Genomic DNA, 19782 nt, shown 5'->3' on the forward strand with positions numbered 1-19782 from the left:
GCCGTAATTATATTTATTTCTCTTTTAGTTATTTACAGTAGCTATTGGACCTAATTGATTGTGTAGGGATCAAACTGCTTCATTGTCGTTTGTCATAACCACGAATTCTATACTTTTCAAAAATTCAAGTTCATATATAAGAATGATCAAGAAATTACTAAAATAAAATTTGGAGATTTTTGGAAGGTCTAGGGATTTATGTTTTCGGACAGCATGCTTGTAAATGAGGACATTCCTCACCTAAGATTCTTCAAAAGGACAACCTCACCCTCGTCTGAAAGTCTATTATTTGTTTGCGTAAAAAAAAAGTTGTTTTGTACCCTCTCTGAAAGTATCTTCCGGGTTAAAAAGAGGTTTTTTTTTTCTTATAAAATATATATATATATATATATATATATATAAATTTTGAGATTTTTGAAGGGTCTAGGGATTTATATTTTCGGATAGTATGCTTGTAAATGAGGACATTCCTCACCTAAGATTGTACAAAAGGACAACCTCACCCCTGTCTGAAAGCCTATTATTTGCTTGCACAAAAGAAAAAGTTGTTTCGTACCCTCTGTGAAAGTATCTTCCGGGTTAAAACAAGGTTTTTTTCTTTTATTTGTAAAAGACGAATTTGTAAACTTTGTCCGTGAATAAAATAAAATCTACAAAATTAGCCATATCTTTGTGATTTTTTTGGGCTGACAATCAAGCGATTCGAGTCGTTGCATCATCACCATAATGGTGAGGCGTATTCATAAGATAATTCCCCGGGTCATTGATAAACACCAGAATAAGGGTGGGACCTAGAATGCATTCTAGCTAATATTGGGTGTTGCCCCAAGAAATCTATGAAGCACAACGGTTTATGACCGTTGGCAAAGGATATCCGCCAGCATCTAAAACAGTCAACCATTAATTCCATAGAACCAGTGATGCAAAGCGACGAAAATATAAAGGGGGGAGGAGGAAACAATTTTTTTTTCAAATTAAAACAATACAAAATTTTAACGTCGTCTTTCATGTTTATTTCAAAAAGGCATATTTTTATATTTAAGCGGAAGATATTTTACGATAGAGAACGTCATTAGATCCTTTTATAAAGGTTGTATAGGTGTAAAACATTTATCTAAAACTCACAGACTTTTTTCTAAAACTTTTAAAAGTCACAACAATCGTAATCACACTTTAGGCTTAGACATATTGCAGGCTTAGTCCGAAAGCATCGTCAGAAAATAGGAAGGCTAAGGGTTGAATTTTCCTCCTACTCCTTTCATATTTATCTATTATATAACCTCTCATAGCCTCTCATTATATTACCTCACATAACCTCTCATAGAGAGTTTGTGAAATGACTCAAATAACTCAATTAGTTATATTATTTATTTGGTGTGACAATCACACGTCATGTGTAAGCTCCTTATTGTTACTAAACATAATAACAATATTTTTGACATACTGTCCCTGGCAGGGAGACTGCCACAAATTAAAAGCTTTGACAGGCAATAGCATCAAATTCAAACTCAGGTCCCAGGTTTTTTTTTTTTTTTTTTTTTTTTTTTTTTTTTTTTTTTTTTTTTTTACTTACTAAGAACGCTTGACAGGCTGCACCATTGGGCCAAGCAGGCCGTATCATGCTTTGACAGACCGTTCTTCTCTTGCAATTGGTGAAACATGAATGCCACTTTAAATATCAAAAAGAAGAAGAAGAAGAACCCTGTAAAATGAGTTTTTATGGCACTTGGTATTAACCAAGTGACATATAGCAATCGCCAATTCTGTCGGTCTGTCTGTCGGTCCCGGTTTTGCTACTTTAGGCACTTCCAGGTAAGCTAGGACGATGAAATTTGGCAAGCGTATCAGGGACCGGACCAGATTGAATTAGAAATAGTCGTTTTCCCGATTTGACCATCTGGGGGGGAGTGGGGGGCCGGTTAATTTGCAAAGAATAGAAAAAATGAAGTATTTTTAACTTATGAGCGGGTGATTGGATCTTAATGAAATTTGATGTTTGGAATGATATTGTGTCTCAGAGCTCTTATTTTAAATCCCGACCGGATCTGATGACATTGGGGGGAGTTGGAGGGGGAAAACCTAAAGTCCCGGCTTTGCTACTTTAGGCACTTCCAGGTAAGCTAGGACGATGAAATTTGGCAAGCATATCAGGGACCGGACCAAATTAAATTGGAAATTGTCGATTTCCCGATTTGACCATCTGGGGGGGAGGGAGTGGGGGGCCGGTTAATTCGGAAAAAATAGAAAAAATGAAGTATTTTTAACTTATGACCGGGTGATTGGATCTCAATGAAATTTGATGTTTGGAATGATATTGTGTCTCAGAGCTCTTGTTTTAAATCCCAACCGGATCTGATGACATTGGGGGGAGTTGAAGGGGGGAACCTAAAATCTTGGAAAACACTTAGAGTGGAGGGATCGGGATGAAACTTGATGGGAAAAATAAGCGCAAGTCCCAGATACATGATTGACATAATTGGAACTGATTCGCTCTCTTTGGGGTAGTTGGGGGGGGGGAGTAATTCTTAAAAATTAGAAAAAATGAGGTATTTTCAACTTACGAACGGGTGATCGGATCTCAATGAAATTTGATGTTTAGAAGGATATCGTGTCCTAGAGCTCTTATTTTAAATCCCGACCGGATCTGGTGACGGGGGCGGGGAGTTGGGAGGGAGAAACCTAAAACTTGGAAAACACTTAGAGTGGAAGAATCGGGATGAAACATGGTGGGAAAAATAAACACAAGTCCTAGATAGATGATTGACATAAACGGAACGGATCCGCTCTCTTTGGGGTAGTAGGGGGGGGGGGGGGGTATTTCCGAAAAATTAAAAAAATGAGGTATTTCTAACTTACGGACGGGTGATCGGATCTCAATGAAATTTGATATTTAGAAGGATATCGTGGCTCAGAGCTCTTATTTTAAACCCGACAAAATCTGGTGACATTGGGGGGGAATTGGGAGGGGGAAACCTAAAACTTGGAAAACACTCAGAGTGGAGGGATCGGGATGAAACTTGGTGGGAAAAAAACACGAGTCCTAGATACATGATTGACATAACCAGAACGGATCCGCTCTCTTTGGGGTAGTTGGGGGGGGGGGGGTTAATTCTGAAAAATTAGAAAAAATGAGGTATTTTTAACTTACGAACGGGTGATTGGATCTCCATGAAATTTGATATTTAGAAGGATATCGTGTCTCAAAGCTCTTATTTTAAATCCTGACCGGATCTGGTGACATTGGGGGAAGTTTGGGATGGGGAAACCTAAAATGATGGAAAACGCTTAGATTGGAGGGATTGGGATGAAACTTGGTTGGAAAAATAAGCAGAAGTCTTGCATAAGTGATTTACATAATTGGAACGGATCCGCTCAATTGCGGGGGGGGGGGGCGGAGGAGTAATTCTAAAAAATAACAAAAAATGACGTATTTTTAACTTACGAAGGAGTGATCGGATCTTCATGAAACTTCATATTTAGAAGGACCCCGTAACTCAGATATCTTATTTTAAATCTCAACCGGATCAAGCGTAATCGGGGGGGAGGGCAGTTGGGGGGACCGGAAATCTTAGAAAATACTTAAAGCGGTGAGATCAGGATGGAACTGGATGGGAAGAATAGAAACCTGTCTAAGATACGTGACTGACATAACTTGACCGGATCTGCTCTCTTTGGTGGAATTGGGGGGGGGGGGGGTAATATTGAAAATTGAGGGATTTGTAACTTACGAAAGGGTGACCAAATCTTAATGAAATTTGATATTTAGAAGGATCTTGTGCTTTAAAGTTCTAATTTCAAATTCCGACCAGATCCTGTGAAATTCGAGGGAGTTGGAGGGGGAAACCGGAATTCTTGGAAAACAAGAAAATTGGAGTATTTATATCTTACGAATAGATGATCGGATCGTAATGAAATTTGATTTTTAGAAGGAATTCATGTCTCAGAGCTCTTATTTCAAATCCCGACCAGATCTTTTGACATTGGGGGGAATTGGAGGGGGAAATCTTGGAAAAATACTTGGAGTGGAGGAATCGGGATGAAGCTTGGTGGATAGAATAAACAAATGTCCTTGATACGTGATTGACAGAAACGTACTGGATTCGCTCTCTTTGGGGGAGTTGGGGGGAGGGGCTCAGTGATTTGGCGAGTTCGGTGCTTCTGGACGTGCTAGGGCGATGAAAATTGGTAGGCGTGTCAGGGAGCTGCACAATCTGACTTGATAAAGTCGTTTTCCCACATTCGACCATCTGGGGGGGGGGGCAAAAGGGAGAGAAAAATTAGAAAAAATTAAGTATTTATAACTTACGAGTGGATGATCGGATCTTAATGAATTTTGATATTTAGAAGAACTTTGTGACTCAGAGCTCTTATTTTAAATCTTGACCGGCATTAAGCCTGTTATTTTCCTTTTTAAATCAATCTATTGATTCATAGAATTTTGTTAGAGCTCATACCATATGATCTCTTGGCTCTTAGCTCTTGTTTTTTTTTTTTTTTTTTTTTTTTTTTTTTTTTTTTTTTTTTTTTTTTTTTTTTTTTGTAAAACACACACAGGGCTAGTCAAACAGTTACTTAGTTGGGGCAACAAGATATTAATTTTTTTTTCTTTTGTTTCTTTTTTTGGATAAGAAGAAAAACATTTGAGTCAAGGTGAAAACAAGTTTCTATTCAACTGAGTTTCAAATGTTTTATACTGTTAAAAAAGATAATTGTCAAGACAATCAGAATATTCTCGTTATTGTTATTGTTGCTGCTGCAAATACTGCCAAAAATGTTACTTTAGTTTTAGAAAAACCATCAAGTCTGAGTTATTAACTCATCAACAAGACGGAAGATTTTAAATAAAATATTGATCAGCAGCTCTTGTCTGCTTGATCGTGGCATCGAGAGCATGGTAGCTATGGTCGTCTAGACGAACAAGTCTGCTACTGAATGGGGGAACGGGTTTTCTCACTTAACAATATCAGCCATGTCCCAAAGCTTGTTGAGGCTGTCCTTCTCCCTAATGCGAGACATACCCCTTGAATAACACCAGCTGTTTGCTTCAGGAACGATTTTACAGCTTGTTTGGACGGGGGTGATATATGGTATTTGGAGAAGGGGCCCAAACCGCGAAGGTATCCTTTTATATAATTTGTCCTATTGTCTCATTATTGTCCTATAATTATTTTCATAGTTGTCCTATAATTTTGTCATTATGAAATACGTATCACCGAACCTTTTTTTTTTTTTTTTTTTTTTTTTTTTTTTTTTTTTTTTTTTTTTTTTTTTTTTTTTTTTTTTTTACCAAGGTATAGTAGGCATTGATGACCTTATCCATGTGAAAATTACAAACCCAATCACCATCGCTATCATTTTCAGTTTCGACACGTTTTAATTCTCACTGTCCAGGTTGATCTTCATTGACTCGCTCACATGTTCGGTGTCGCAGTCGCATGTCTCCTAACCACATGTGTCTTGGCTCTTCATTTTTGACTTACTCACATTTTATGACTTATTTCCTTTTTTTATAGGGTCGCACGGGTTTGATGATCAGTTGTTACCTTCTTTTTAGTGGAATATGTAAAACTGCAGAAGATGCAATGGAATTTTATGGTAAAGCTAGGACTTCTGATAGAAAGGTATTTAAGTCGTTAGTATGCGCTTGTTTCCTTTTTTTTGCTTTCTATTTAAGGAAGTATGTCTTTAGTTTTGCTTTTCATCGTTGCTTTCCGTTAGTAGAGGCATGCTGTTTTTTTTTTTTTTTTTGTCTTCATTGCTTTCTTTTAAAGGAGGCACATAGTTGTTTTTTGAGTTTTGGTGCTCCTTCTGTTAGGGAGCGATGCTTTTTCTTATTGTAAGGCTTAAAAATAATTTCACTTTATTATAACTTTAGATTCTGCACAAACTGCATAATCTGTAGTTTCTGCTTTTCATTCGTAAACTCAACGCAAAATTTTTGAAATTTTGCAGATGATTTATATCGTTTTTCCAGCTGCTGTTTTCTCAAGTTCATTATCAAAATCTAGACCTTGTTTGGTGTTCTTTCGGTATGTAAAGTGTTTTTTGTATTTTTCGTATATTTTTAGTGTGTTTAGTGCATTTTTTTGTCCTTCTTTTCGTTAATTATTGTTTCTCCCTCTTTTGCTGGAAAAGTTAAATAAAAGATGCATACATACAGAAAGACACAAAAAAATACACTAAACGTACTGAAAATATACCAAAAACGCAAAAATACTAAACATACAGAAATAACACTGAATAAGGTCTAGATTTTGATAATGAACCTCAGAAAACAGCAGTTATGTACCTTTCAGCGGTATGTTCTTAAAGATGTTATAGTGGTAAACTTTTGTCCTTGGTAATATTCAGTCCTTGGTAATGATAGAGTGTTATGGATCTTCTGAAGGATATATGTTAATAAAATAAAAGAAGTACCATTATATTCCTTATTTCATACTGTTTTTTTCATGTAATGGTCATTAGGCTACCCTTATAATGCGCCCTACTCCCCCATGGTCCTATATACCTTAGGGTATGCGAAAAGTGAAAAGAAAATACTAAAAAGTGAGACTCTTACTTTATAATGTGCAGTACTAATTACATTATCACGTTTCTTTCCAATGCCATCCATATTGTAAACAATATTTTTGTGTCAGTAATTCTATTACAACAATTTGTTTGTCTTTTGTGATAGACAGACCCTCATGGTCCCATATACCCTAGGATATACGAAAAGTGAAAAGAAAATACTAAAAAGTGAAACTCTTGCTTTATAATGTGCAGTACTAATTACATTATCACGTTTCTTTCCATTGCCATCCATATTTTAAACAATATTTTTGTGTCAGTAATTCTATTACAACAATTTGTTTGTCTTTTGTGATAAATAGACCCTCATGGTCCCAGATACCCTAGGATGTACAAAAACCGGAAAGAAAACACTAAAAACTGAAACTCTTACTTATTTATTTATTTATTGAAAACCCGTCTACAAGAAATTGAAAAGGACGGAGCAATATATATATATATAAACAATAATAAGAGGCAGTTCGACAATACGAGGCATTTAAACAGCGCTATTGCCATAATTTGGTAGTATCTTTTGGCTTAAAAATACAACAAACCCATTTTAACAAAGAAGACATGACATGTGATAAACAGTGAAGAAATATTTTATTTGGACTAGAGTAATACCTTAGCAAAACTGGGCCTTTTGTTATGGATTTTGTAATTGAACTTTTCCTCAGATGTGTTGTTTTCTAGTTTTTAATTTTTTTTTATTTCCTATACTCCTCTGTATACGTTCATTTATTTAGTGAGGGCATAAATAAATTATTATTATTTATAATTTAAGTAGAAAGCAAGAAAAGAAATATAGCCTAGGCTACCTTCAAAATCTCAATACTGTATCTGATAAAATTCAAGATGATGGGTTTTTCACTACCCTGGAAAGTAGTTGAGTTAGGTGAACAAAACTTTCAGGAATTGATGCGGAGTCTCAATGATTTCTTCGCCCCACCCCCTCCAAAGAGTGCTGACCTTGGTTGCCCGACATCCTGGATTGGTAGTTCCACACAAGAAAACATCTTAATAAATCAAAATTAGTGGCATTAGATTCTTTATTTTATGATCTTTTCAAATATCATATTTGTAATTTTGACACCCCCCCCCCCCTGATAGTCCCAGATATAGCCTTAGCATACATAAAGATAAATAATTCCGAAGACCACACTGCCTTTCCATGACGAAAGTATAACAGTTCAAAATAGGAATGAAACCTTTTAATCGACAGTGAACAGATATAAAAAATTTTAACTGGATATTTCGGACACATATTCAGTGTTCATCATCATCAGCAGTAAAACAGTAAAACTTAAAACTAAAAGCAGTAAAACTCCAAAAGTGTTACTGCTGATGATGAACACTTTATATGTGTTCAAAATATCCAGTTAAAAAATTTTGTATCTGTTCACTGTCGATTAAAAGGTTTCATCCCTATTTTGAACTGTTATACTTTATATATATAAAAAAAAAAAACTGAAAGAAGACATCGAAAAGTGAAATCGTTTCTTTATGATATGCAGCATGTTTCTACTAATTAGTTTTCCATGTTTCCTTTGATTGTTCTCCATTTTTATATAATGAACCTGGCTAAACATAGCAGAACATAGTAGTATATTCTTAAGCCCTTCATCGGACTTCAGTGGTGTAGCCGTGGTAGCTTGATTAATGGAGATCCAACAGTAAAGATAGAAATATAGGCATCCTCTAGAGAGCAAATAACAATAAAAAACTTTTTTTTTAGCTCTTTGCCCAAAAATATAGAACGTGAATACCTTTATTTCGCTTAAAAACTATACTAGTGAAAAGCATTGTAAGACAATGAAGGAGAATTGCAAAGTTTTTAAAAATTTTGACTTGGCACAATGTTATATTGAATTGGCCGTTGCTAGCTCTTATCCTATTTGTAAAAATTGCTTCTTTCTGTATTTGTTTTAAATCATTTTTTAGTGTTGTATTTGTTGCTATTTTCGCATGTTCTACTCCTTTTATTAAATTGGTATTTATCTGTTGTTTCAGGGAGTTACCATACCTTCACAGCGACGGTATGTGAAGTACTTTGAGCAGCTAAAAGTGCAGCGGAATTGTTCCTATCAGCCAGTTGCTCTTGAACTACAAGAGATATTTCTGCCATGTTTACCTGCTATTGTGACAGGAGTTTTTGGTAAGTCCTCTTTAAGTTTAATTTGATTCCTTAATCTCATACTTTTCTGGTCTAAGGCTGGTCTAAAAGTAATGGAAGTTATTATTGAAGTTGTTTTCTATAATCGTATAAAATTTAGCTTGTCTAATCAACTTAAGCAGACGAGGAAACATCCAATCATTTCGGAGGCGAGCGGGAAGGGGAGGGGGCTTAATACCCCTAGGAAAATAAGTCATATTAAAAAAAAAATGTATGATTTTATAGAACGAGGGAGGACGCTATTTTCGTTCATTCTCTGCGCTGATCTGTTGAGGAGAGTGCGGCGCGAAGCGCCGCACCAACAGCTAGTACATATATATATATATATATATATATATATATATATATATATATATATATATATATATATATATATATATATATATATATATATTTATATACATTATATGTTTATATACACTACATTTATATATATATATATATATATATATATATACATATATATATATATATATAAATGTAGTGTCTGTATGTCCGTCTGTTAAACTATCTTCTGTAAAAAAAGGGAAAAAACACTGAAAAATAAAGAAGAAAAAGAATGCTAAAAAAAGATACTAAAAAAGGTAAAAAACTAAAAGGAAAAAACTGAAAAATCTAAAAAACTAGGAAAAAAAAAACTAAAAAAGAAAAAAAGTAAAACTAAAAAATAAAACTAAAAAAAGAAAACTGAAAAAAGAAAAAAGAAAACTAAAAAAGAAAAAAGAACTGAAAAACTAAACGTTTATATTTTGTAGTGCTTTTTTCCATAATTTAAATTTTTATTTTGTATGCTATGCCTGCAAACAAGTAGGGGGGTGACCCTCCCGATTTGACCGGTTATTAATTACAGATTGAGCACTTGGTTCTTAGTTTTGAACTTAAAAATGATCTTTAGAATTTTTAGGCCTATTGTTACAGCCTTATTTTAAGGCCTTATTTATTATATATAATAATATTTTATATTATTTATTTAATTTTTTTTATTAAACAAAATTATTTTAATTTTTAATAGGGGCCTATTTTTACAGTCTTATTTATTATATATAAAAGCCTTATTATAAGGCCTTAGGCCTTATTTTATTTTCAATAGGTGCCTATTTTTACAGCCTCATTTTAAGGCCTTATTATAAGGCCTTAGGACTTATTTTATTTTTAATAGGGGCCTATTTTTACAGCCTTATTTTAAGGCCTTATTTCACCCTTCTTTTGAGAAATAGTAAAATACAGATTTAGAATTTAATAATTTACGCAAAAACTATTCACAGAATTTACGAAAGCACAAGCGGATTAAGAGTTTCTCAGAAAAAATTTCTAACAATGAAAAATTTAGAAAAACTTGCAAGGCTTTGGCTAAAAACTTGCACTTTATTTTCTTTATCTTAGAAATGTCTTTGGAAATAATATCGAAATGATATATTCGAAATATCGAAAATGATGATGAAACAGGTGTAATTATGTTTTTCAGAACAAATTAAAAAAAAAATATTCTTAGGTTTTCTTGGTTGTTATCTTGGAGGAAGAGATCTAACAGCTAGCAAAAATTTGTTAATAATATTCGACGGAAATATTTTACTTAGCCTGGAAATTTGGAAATTATGAAGTTAATTAGGCTGAATTTTTTTTTTTTTTTTTTTGAAGTTTTAACAATTACTTCGAATTTAGACTCGAACGTCAGAATAGGTATAAAATGTAAAAAAAAAAATTGAAAAGACGGTAAGCATGGGTGTTCCTTAAATGAAGGAATTCGCAACTTTTATTTTTATTGTTCGATTTTATTTTAATTTGGTGCTCAAAAACTATCAGCAGTGTTTCGAATTGTTAGGGAATCTTATTCTAAATTTGTATTAACATATTGCGTGTTTGCTCCTGGAAACTCAATTATTAATAAAGTTAGTACTAAAAATTTAGTCTAGGACGGTAGAAACTCACCTTATATTAACACCAACTGTGGATAAAATCAGCAGAGAAACCTGATATTGTTTAGAACTCTCATGGGCACAAGTTTCATTATGAGATATTCAATTGTTTTCTTGTCGTCTAAATTCTATGTATCAGACAATTGGGAAACAGTGGTTCATTGATTATGAGGTATCAAGTGGCGAATTAAGCAATATTTCGACGGGTTTTATGTTGTGTCATCATGAGACTTGTTTTGATTTAAATTCTCCTCTGCCAAAAGAGGATCCAAGAAATGAAATCACTAAGCGTCCAGAAGAATAAGCACCGAAAAGGAAAAAGGCGTCAAGTGGTGAATTAAGCGGTATTTCGACGGGTCTTTTGTCATGTCAATTTCAGGCTTGTTTTGGTTTAAATTCTCTGCCAAAACAGGAGCCAAAAATGAAATCACTAAGCGTACAGAAGAATAGACATCGAAAACGAAAAAGTCATCAATTGGCGAATTAAGCAATATTTCGACGGGTCTTCTGTCATGTCATCATCAGGGTTGTTCTTATTTAAATTCTCTGTCAAAACAGAGCCAAGAAATAAAATCACTAAGCGTCCAGAAGAATAAACACCGGAAATGAAAAACAAGACAAAAGAAATAGAAAAAAAGCACACAAAAAGAAGTCGGGTTGTTGTTTCTTAAAGAACGGAATGAAATATAGGTATCTTTAATTTGTACAGTGGGAGGTCCGAAATTTCATTTAGCCTTATTTTACCCGGTTCTATTGAAAATTTTTACTGGATTTTGGATTTTCCTTATTTCAATGACCATCCTAAGCTGTTTAAAACATGTGCAGGGTATTCTATCCCCCCTCCCCAAAAAAGGAAGCATTGGGGTGGTTTTATTTAGTTTTTAAGGTTCTTGATCTGATCGGAATCGATCTTTCTTTGCTAGGCAGGTGTGATTAGCTCTACCCTCCAAAGGCTTTCCTCCAGCTCAATTAACCCTTTATACACTGTAGATGCTATTGAGTTTCTCTACCAACATGTAGCAGATGTGAATTTGAGAATTTTGCTGATTATCATAGCAGAATAGCTAATTTTAAATGTAGCTACATTCTTTTATTTTATCTTTTTTCTTTCTTTTAAGTAATTTGTATATTTGTAATATTAGTTCTACAAAAATACTAAGATGTTGTGATAAGTTCTTGAAATACGTTGGAGATAGAAAATCAATTGGGGTAGTAAAGTGGTAACCCTAAATAATAATGTGTTTATAATTACTTTTCTTAAGTCTAGACTTCAATAAAATTGTGAAGTAGCATAGGAAAATCAGTTTTTCCTACAATTTCAACAATCACTAGGTTGGAGATAGTAAATCAATAGAGGTAGCAAAGTGGTAACCCTGAATAATCTTTTATCTAAATAATCTTTATAATTACCTTTCTTATTTCTAGACTTCAATAAAATTGTGAAGTAGTATAGGAAAATCACTTTTTCAACAATTCCGACGATCACTATCTCCAACAATCATTAGGTTGGGGATAGTTAATCAATAGAGGTATCAAAGTGGTAACCCTAATAATCTTGCGTTTATAATTACTGGTCTATGTCTGGACTTCAATAAAATTGAGAAGTAGTATTTATAGGGCATTTTCTAAGTTTTTTCATCAAATTAATCTTTCCTGTTTAGCTCCTCAAGTGATTGTTTATGAGAATGAAAATCGGAGACATACAACCGTTCCCAGTGAAGTTAGGAAAGGAGCAACTGGTGTAAAGTTCATTTTCACTTGTCCCATTGTACTATCAGGGGATGTCAAAATTGTACTCAAGCACAAATCAATTGTCAAGGTAGGCAATTGTAGGCTAAATACTTATGTCTTGTCCTGTCTTCTACTTCTTCTTTGAGACACAAACTGGTACAGAAATTTGATCTAGTTGCCGCTTCTTGTAAAGAAATGATTTTTTTTTTTGTGAAATTTGTTTTACATCAAAATTATAGTTAAATATGTTAACTATGTTATATACGTTAAATATAGTTAAATATGTATCGAATAATTTTCTTCTTTTTCACTTGTCCCATTGTACTATCACGGTACGTCAAAATTGTACTCAAGCAAAAATCAATTGTCAAGGTAGGCGATAGTATGCTAAATACTTTTGTCTTTTCCTGTCTTCTACTTCTTCTTTAAGACGCAAACTGATGCAGAAATTTGATCCAGTTGGCGCTTCTTGTAAAGAAATGATTTTTTGTGAAATTTGTTTTACACCAAAATTATAGTTAAATATGTTAACTATGTTATGTATGTTAAATATAGTTAAATATGTGTTAGATAATTTTTTTTCATTTTCACTTGTCCCATTGTACTATCACGGGACGTCAAAATTGTACTCAAGCACAAATCAATTGTCAAGGTAGGCAATTGTATGCTAAATACTTATGTCTTTTCCTGTCTTCTACTTCTTCTTTGAGAGGCAAACTGATGGAGAAATTTAATCTACTTGCCGCTTCTTGTAAAGAAATGATTTGTTTTTGTGAAATTTGTTTGATACCAAAATTATAGTTAAATATATTGCCATTCAAACTGCAACATGAAGTATTTAATAAATATAATTACAATTTTGACCATTAAATCTAAATTCTTTCGATTTAAAAACCAAAAAAAAAACATAAAACCGGCAATAAGCCAAAACTTTTTTTGTCGCAATACTTTATCTACAAAGAAAAAAAAATGAAAAAAAGCCCATTCCGTCTATACAATATTAAATTCAAAAATATATGACATAATTACGCTCATATTTCGGAATTATAATATTGTAAAAAAGTGGAAACGAAACTCTGCTCATAACTCACATGTTGCGTGACAATTGGCTGTACTTTTAAAGAACCACTCCCTTACCACTTACTCCCTTACCACTAGGTAAGGGAGCCTGGGTATAAAGGAATGATAAAAGGGGGAAAGGTATGTCGATGAAAAGGGTGGTTAGAAAGTATAAATGAAAAGTTTAGTGGAGCTTCTGACAGCGGTCGGATACAACTTCAAGCTTAAGGTCCTTAAGTAACCCCAGAAAAAAAAAGTCTTTTAGCAATCCCATAAAAAATCATGAAGCAACTCCAGATAAGGAACCTTGTGCTACCTAAATACTGCTACTAAGGCTCTAGACTAAATCCTCTCCAACGAGTCCAGCTCCTTGGATGCTACAATTTGAACGTAGTTCAACACCTGAATTGTGGCTATGGTTTTATTGCTTCCTTAATTTTTCGTAGTGCCTAATGATTTTTTTTTCTGTTTGACACCCTTTGCCCCCTCCTCCCATTGCTCAGAAAATTTACATATGGCGGTGTATAATTCTTATTGATATTACATTCTCATGTCTATCTCTTTTTTTTTGGAGGTAGGACATCAACCACTAAAATTTGAGAAGTAAATTTCTAAAAATTTCGAGTCCAAAAATGTAGAGATGACTATTCAAGTATTCAAGATTGGGAGAATGTAATAAATCATTGTCATTAGATGTGAAAATTTGAAAAAGCTATTCTATTGGGAAATTATTTATTTTACTGAAATTTGCTATTCCAAAGACTTGAATAAGCTGACATAGAAATACAAATGATTACCGTTTTTATTTTTAGAAGAAACATCTTTTAATTCTTTCTATTGAAATTTTTCTAATTAAAATGTATTTTATTAAAATGTTTTTTTAAATATTTAATTTAGTATTTAATAATTTTTAATATTATATTAAATATATTAAAATATATAATATAAAAATATAAAATTATTTAATATAGGTCTTTAATATTTATATTATAATATATTTATTATATTTAATTATTATTATAAATAATATACAATAATATATATATCTATATTATAATATTATATATATTTATTATTTGTAATATATATTATATTTAATATTAATGAAATTTATCTATTTAATATATATTTATATAAATATATAAATTATTTACGTGATATATAAATGTAATATTAAGTTATAATAATAATTTAATATTTAATTTTCCTATTGAAATGTATTCTACTGAAATTTTCCCGGCAATGCCAAATTACGATTTCATCTTCATCTTCTCCCTATGTTTGTTGCTGATTCTCTTTTAGTACCCGACAGCGTAGACATCAAAGGTAAAGCTAGGCCGATTTATGGAGGGTAATGCTGTGCAGTTCAGGTATCAGCGAAAAATGTACGGTCTGCAACACTGGAGAGGTCGTCTTGGGGAGGCATTGTTGTCACCTTGTGCGCCAGCCGTCGTGGGAAGACTTAAGTCTAAGCAGTGGCGGTTATGACCTCTCTTGTGCCCGGGGCAAAATCTTGATTAGCGCCCCCTGTCTTTAATTTATTTAAATGATTTAATTATTATTATTATTTAATTATTTTCTTAGTTTTTAATTTATTTCTATTCTATAAATTAGTTAATAATTTATCTATCACTTATTTATTAATTATTTTCATATATTATCGGCACCATCTACTTTATTTCAAGAATTTCAAATATTTCAAAAATTACAAAATGATCATCACAATTAGATTATTATTTCAAATTTAGCGCCCCCTAAAATTTTTGCACTCGGTGCAACAAAAACTCTGCCCCTCCCCTAAAACCGCTTCTGAGTCTAAGTAATGCAATGACGAAATTTAAGCTAATAGCTTTAGCTGAACCTTTATAGATAAATGAAGCTATTGTTGATTTTATTTTTAGAATTTTTGTCACAAGTTGAATTTTACTTTTGTTCTACTATTTTGTTTTGCTGAGGATGGCTATTAAATATATAGTCGAAATATGCAGTTAATCTGCATCCGAAATTCACTGTCTTTGAAGTATCCTCATTTTGTTGTCTTCTTTTTTTCTCTCTTTTTTTGTGAAATTTGTTTTACATCAAAATTATAGTTAAATATGTTAACTATGTTATATACGTTAAATATAGTTAAATATGTATCGAATAATTTTCTTCTTTTTCACTTGTCCCATTGTACTATCACGGTACGTCAAAATTGTACTCAAGCAAAAATCAATTGTCAAGGTAGGCGATAGTATGCTAAATACTTTTGTCTTTTCCTGTCTTCTACTTCTTCTTTAAGACGCAAACTGATGCAGAAATTTGATCCAGTTGGCGCTTCTTGTAAAGAAATGATTTTTTGTGAAATTTGTTTTACACCAAAATTATAGTTAAATATGTTAACTATGTTATGTATGTTAAATATAGTTAAATATGTGTTAGATAATTTTTTTTCATTTTCACTTGTCCCATTGTACTATCACGGGACGTCAAAATTGTACTCAAGCACAAATCAATTGTCAAGGTAGGCAATTGTATGCTAAATACTTATGTCTTTTCCTGTCTTCTACTTCTTCTTTGAGAGGCAAACTGATGGAGAAATTTAATCTACTTGCCGCTTCTTGTAAAGAAATGATTTGTTTTTGTGAAATTTGTTTGATACCAAAATTATAGTTAAATATATTGCCATTCAAACTGCAACATGAAGTATTTAATAAATATAATTACAATTTTGACCATTAAATCTAAATTCTTTCGATTTAAAAACCAAAAAAAAAACATAAAACCGGCAATAAGCCAAAACTTTTTTTGTCGCAATACTTTATCTACAAAGAAAAAAAAATGAAAAAAAGCCCATTCCGTCTATACAATATTAAATTCAAAAATATATGACATAATTACGCTCATATTTCGGAATTATAATATTGTAAAAAAGTGGAAACGAAACTCTGCTCATAACTCACATGTTGCGTGACAATTGGCTGTACTTTTAAAGAACCACTCCCTTACCACTTACTCCCTTACCACTAGGTAAGGGAGCCTGGGTATAAAGGAATGATAAAAGGGGGAAAGGTATGTCGATGAAAAGGGTGGTTAGAAAGTATAAATGAAAAGTTTAGTGGAGCTTCTGACAGCGGTCGGATACAACTTCAAGCTTAAGGTCCTTAAGTAACCCCAGAAAAAAAAAGTCTTTTAGCAATCCCATAAAAAATCATGAAGCAACTCCAGATAAGGAACCTTGTGCTACCTAAATACTGCTACTAAGGCTCTAGACTAAATCCTCTCCAACGAGTCCAGCTCCTTGGATGCTACAATTTGAACGTAGTTCAACACCTGAATTGTGGCTATGGTTTTATTGCTTCCTTAATTTTTCGTAGTGCCTAATGATTTTTTTTTCTGTTTGACACCCTTTGCCCCCTCCTCCCATTGCTCAGAAAATTTACATATGGCGGTGTATAATTCTTATTGATATTACATTCTCATGTCTATCTCTTTTTTTTTGGAGGTAGGACATCAACCACTAAAATTTGAGAAGTAAATTTCTAAAAATTTCGAGTCCAAAAATGTAGAGATGACTATTCAAGTATTCAAGATTGGGAGAATGTAATAAATCATTGTCATTAGATGTGAAAATTTGAAAAAGCTATTCTATTGGGAAATTATTTATTTTACTGAAATTTGCTATTCCAAAGACTTGAATAAGCTGACATAGAAATACAAATGATTACCGTTTTTATTTTTAGAAGAAACATCTTTTAATTCTTTCTATTGAAATTTTTCTAATTAAAATGTATTTTATTAAAATGTTTTTTTAAATATTTAATTTAGTATTTAATAATTTTTAATATTATATTAAATATATTAAAATATATAATATAAAAATATAAAATTATTTAATATAGGTCTTTAATATTTATATTATAATATATTTATTATATTTAATTATTATTATAAATAATATACAATAATATATATATCTATATTATAATATTATATATATTTATTATTTGTAATATATATTATATTTAATATTAATGAAATTTATCTATTTAATATATATTTATATAAATATATAAATTATTTACGTGATATATAAATGTAATATTAAGTTATAATAATAATTTAATATTTAATTTTCCTATTGAAATGTATTCTACTGAAATTTTCCCGGCAATGCCAAATTACGATTTCATCTTCATCTTCTCCCTATGTTTGTTGCTGATTCTCTTTTAGTACCCGACAGCGTAGACATCAAAGGTAAAGCTAGGCCGATTTATGGAGGGTAATGCTGTGCAGTTCAGGTATCAGCGAAAAATGTACGGTCTGCAACACTGGAGAGGTCGTCTTGGGGAGGCATTGTTGTCACCTTGTGCGCCAGCCGTCGTGGGAAGACTTAAGTCTAAGCAGTGGCGGTTATGACCTCTCTTGTGCCCGGGGCAAAATCTTGATTAGCGCCCCCTGTCTTTAATTTATTTAAATGATTTAATTATTATTATTATTTAATTATTTTCTTAGTTTTTAATTTATTTCTATTCTATAAATTAGTTAATAATTTATCTATCACTTATTTATTAATTATTTTCATATATTATCGGCACCATCTACTTTATTTCAAGAATTTCAAATATTTCAAAAATTACAAAATGATCATCACAATTAGATTATTATTTCAAATTTAGCGCCCCCTAAAATTTTTGCACTCGGTGCAACAAAAACTCTGCCCCTCCCCTAAAACCGCTTCTGAGTCTAAGTAATGCAATGACGAAATTTAAGCTAATAGCTTTAGCTGAACCTTTATAGATAAATGAAGCTATTGTTGATTTTATTTTTAGAATTTTTGTCACAAGTTGAATTTTACTTTTGTTCTACTATTTTGTTTTGCTGAGGATGGCTATTAAATATATAGTCGAAATATGCAGTTAATCTGCATCCGAAATTCACTGTCTTTGAAGTATCCTCATTTTGTTGTCTTCTTTTTTTCTCTCTTTTTTTTGTCTGATGCAATGAATGTGCGGTCTTCCCAGTTATTTACTTTATGGGTATTCTATTATTTGTATTTTTTCGGTGGCGCCAATTCTGGAAAATGGGGGTGTGTGGGCAAAGTATATTTTTCAAAGTCTAGGGGGAGGAGTATTATTTTCGATGATCAATAGTAAAAAAGGTAGTTTTCAATGAAAATTCCAAAACAAAGAATGTATTTTTGAAATCTACGTGAGCGCAAAAATATCAGGAAAGAATGTTTCCCTGCCCTCCCCTCCCAATTGGCGTCGCTGCGTCTCTTCTAAGGTCTGTGCATAATGTGTATTTCGTCCACAAAGGAAAATTTACGGATATTGCCTTAAGTATCGGTATTTTGGGGTCTATTATATTCGAAGATCTTCGCTTTCAGTGTATACTACAGTGTTGTCAATGAATGACTTTATTACGAGTGGACGAATGACTTTAACACGAGTAGCGCAGTGTTGTCAATGAATTGTTTTTTATTTTAAGGAGACGTTATTTCATTTTTGGTTTAATACGGCATTTGTTGATACAGTTTTGGATGCTCCTTTACCTTCAGATTCCTCAATAGTTGTTATAGATGGAAGTGCTACTCGTGTACCTGCCTTTGGAACTGCCCACCCTGCAGACTCTCGTAGTAATAGGGGCTCAAGTCACCAGCCAACCATGACCCCTACCATTCTTGGAAATCGATTCTTTGCCCAAAGGTCTGTTTTTTTTTGTTTTTATTAATTAATTAATTTGGTATATATAAGGGGATTATTTTCATGTAATTTCACCGTGAAGCTGTTGAATGTGCTTTTTAGTTCCGGGCAGATTCAAATATTGATTGGATGAGTTAATATTCTAATAAAATAATAAATGTTCTTAATATTCTTAATGCTCAAATCTGGTTAGTGTCGACATTCACTGGTGCATGTCCGAAATTCCTTTTTCTCTGCTTGGATTCAATTAGCTTTACAAGTCAGCTTTTTCAGTCTAATGCAAGCTATGATGGTAAAAGTAAAGTTAGATTAGGTTAGCATATGTTAGGAAAGGTTAAATTAGATGTCAGAAGTGGGTTAAAAACTTAAACTAACCAAACCTAATCTAACCTAACCTGTCGCCATCAAACCATGCATTAAATTGAAAAAGTTGACTGGCAACGCTGACTAAATCCAAGGAGAAAAAAAGATACTTCGGACTTTCACCGGTGAGTGTTGACATTCACGAACATTGAGCATTCATGGTGAGGTATATATATATATATATATATATATATATATATATATATATATATATATATATATACATCGAAGGATTATTTTCATGTATTTTCATTGTAAAGTTTTTGAATGTGCCTTTTAATTTTGAACGTGTTTAAGTTTTGGT

At 32.4% G+C, this 19782-nt stretch overlaps 1 protein-coding gene across 1 annotated transcript in view; it reads left to right on the top strand.

Moving 5' to 3' along the window:
* Positions 1-19782, top strand: part of LOC136031748 (phosphatidylinositol 3,4,5-trisphosphate 3-phosphatase and dual-specificity protein phosphatase PTEN-like) — a 45827-nt gene that overhangs the window by 16685 nt on the left and 9360 nt on the right. Inside the window, exons 5-8 of the mRNA XM_065711476.1 lie at positions 5514-5621; positions 8563-8707; positions 12303-12460; positions 18901-19118. Of these exons, the coding sequence (XP_065567548.1) occupies positions 5514-5621; positions 8563-8707; positions 12303-12460; positions 18901-19118 (629 nt within the window). The remainder of the gene's footprint in view (positions 1-5513; positions 5622-8562; positions 8708-12302; positions 12461-18900; positions 19119-19782) is intronic.

The sequence above is a fragment of the Artemia franciscana genome, chromosome 10 (assembly GCF_032884065.1).
Source record: "Artemia franciscana chromosome 10, ASM3288406v1, whole genome shotgun sequence".
NCBI classification, from domain to species: Eukaryota; Metazoa; Arthropoda; class Branchiopoda; order Anostraca; family Artemiidae; genus Artemia; species Artemia franciscana.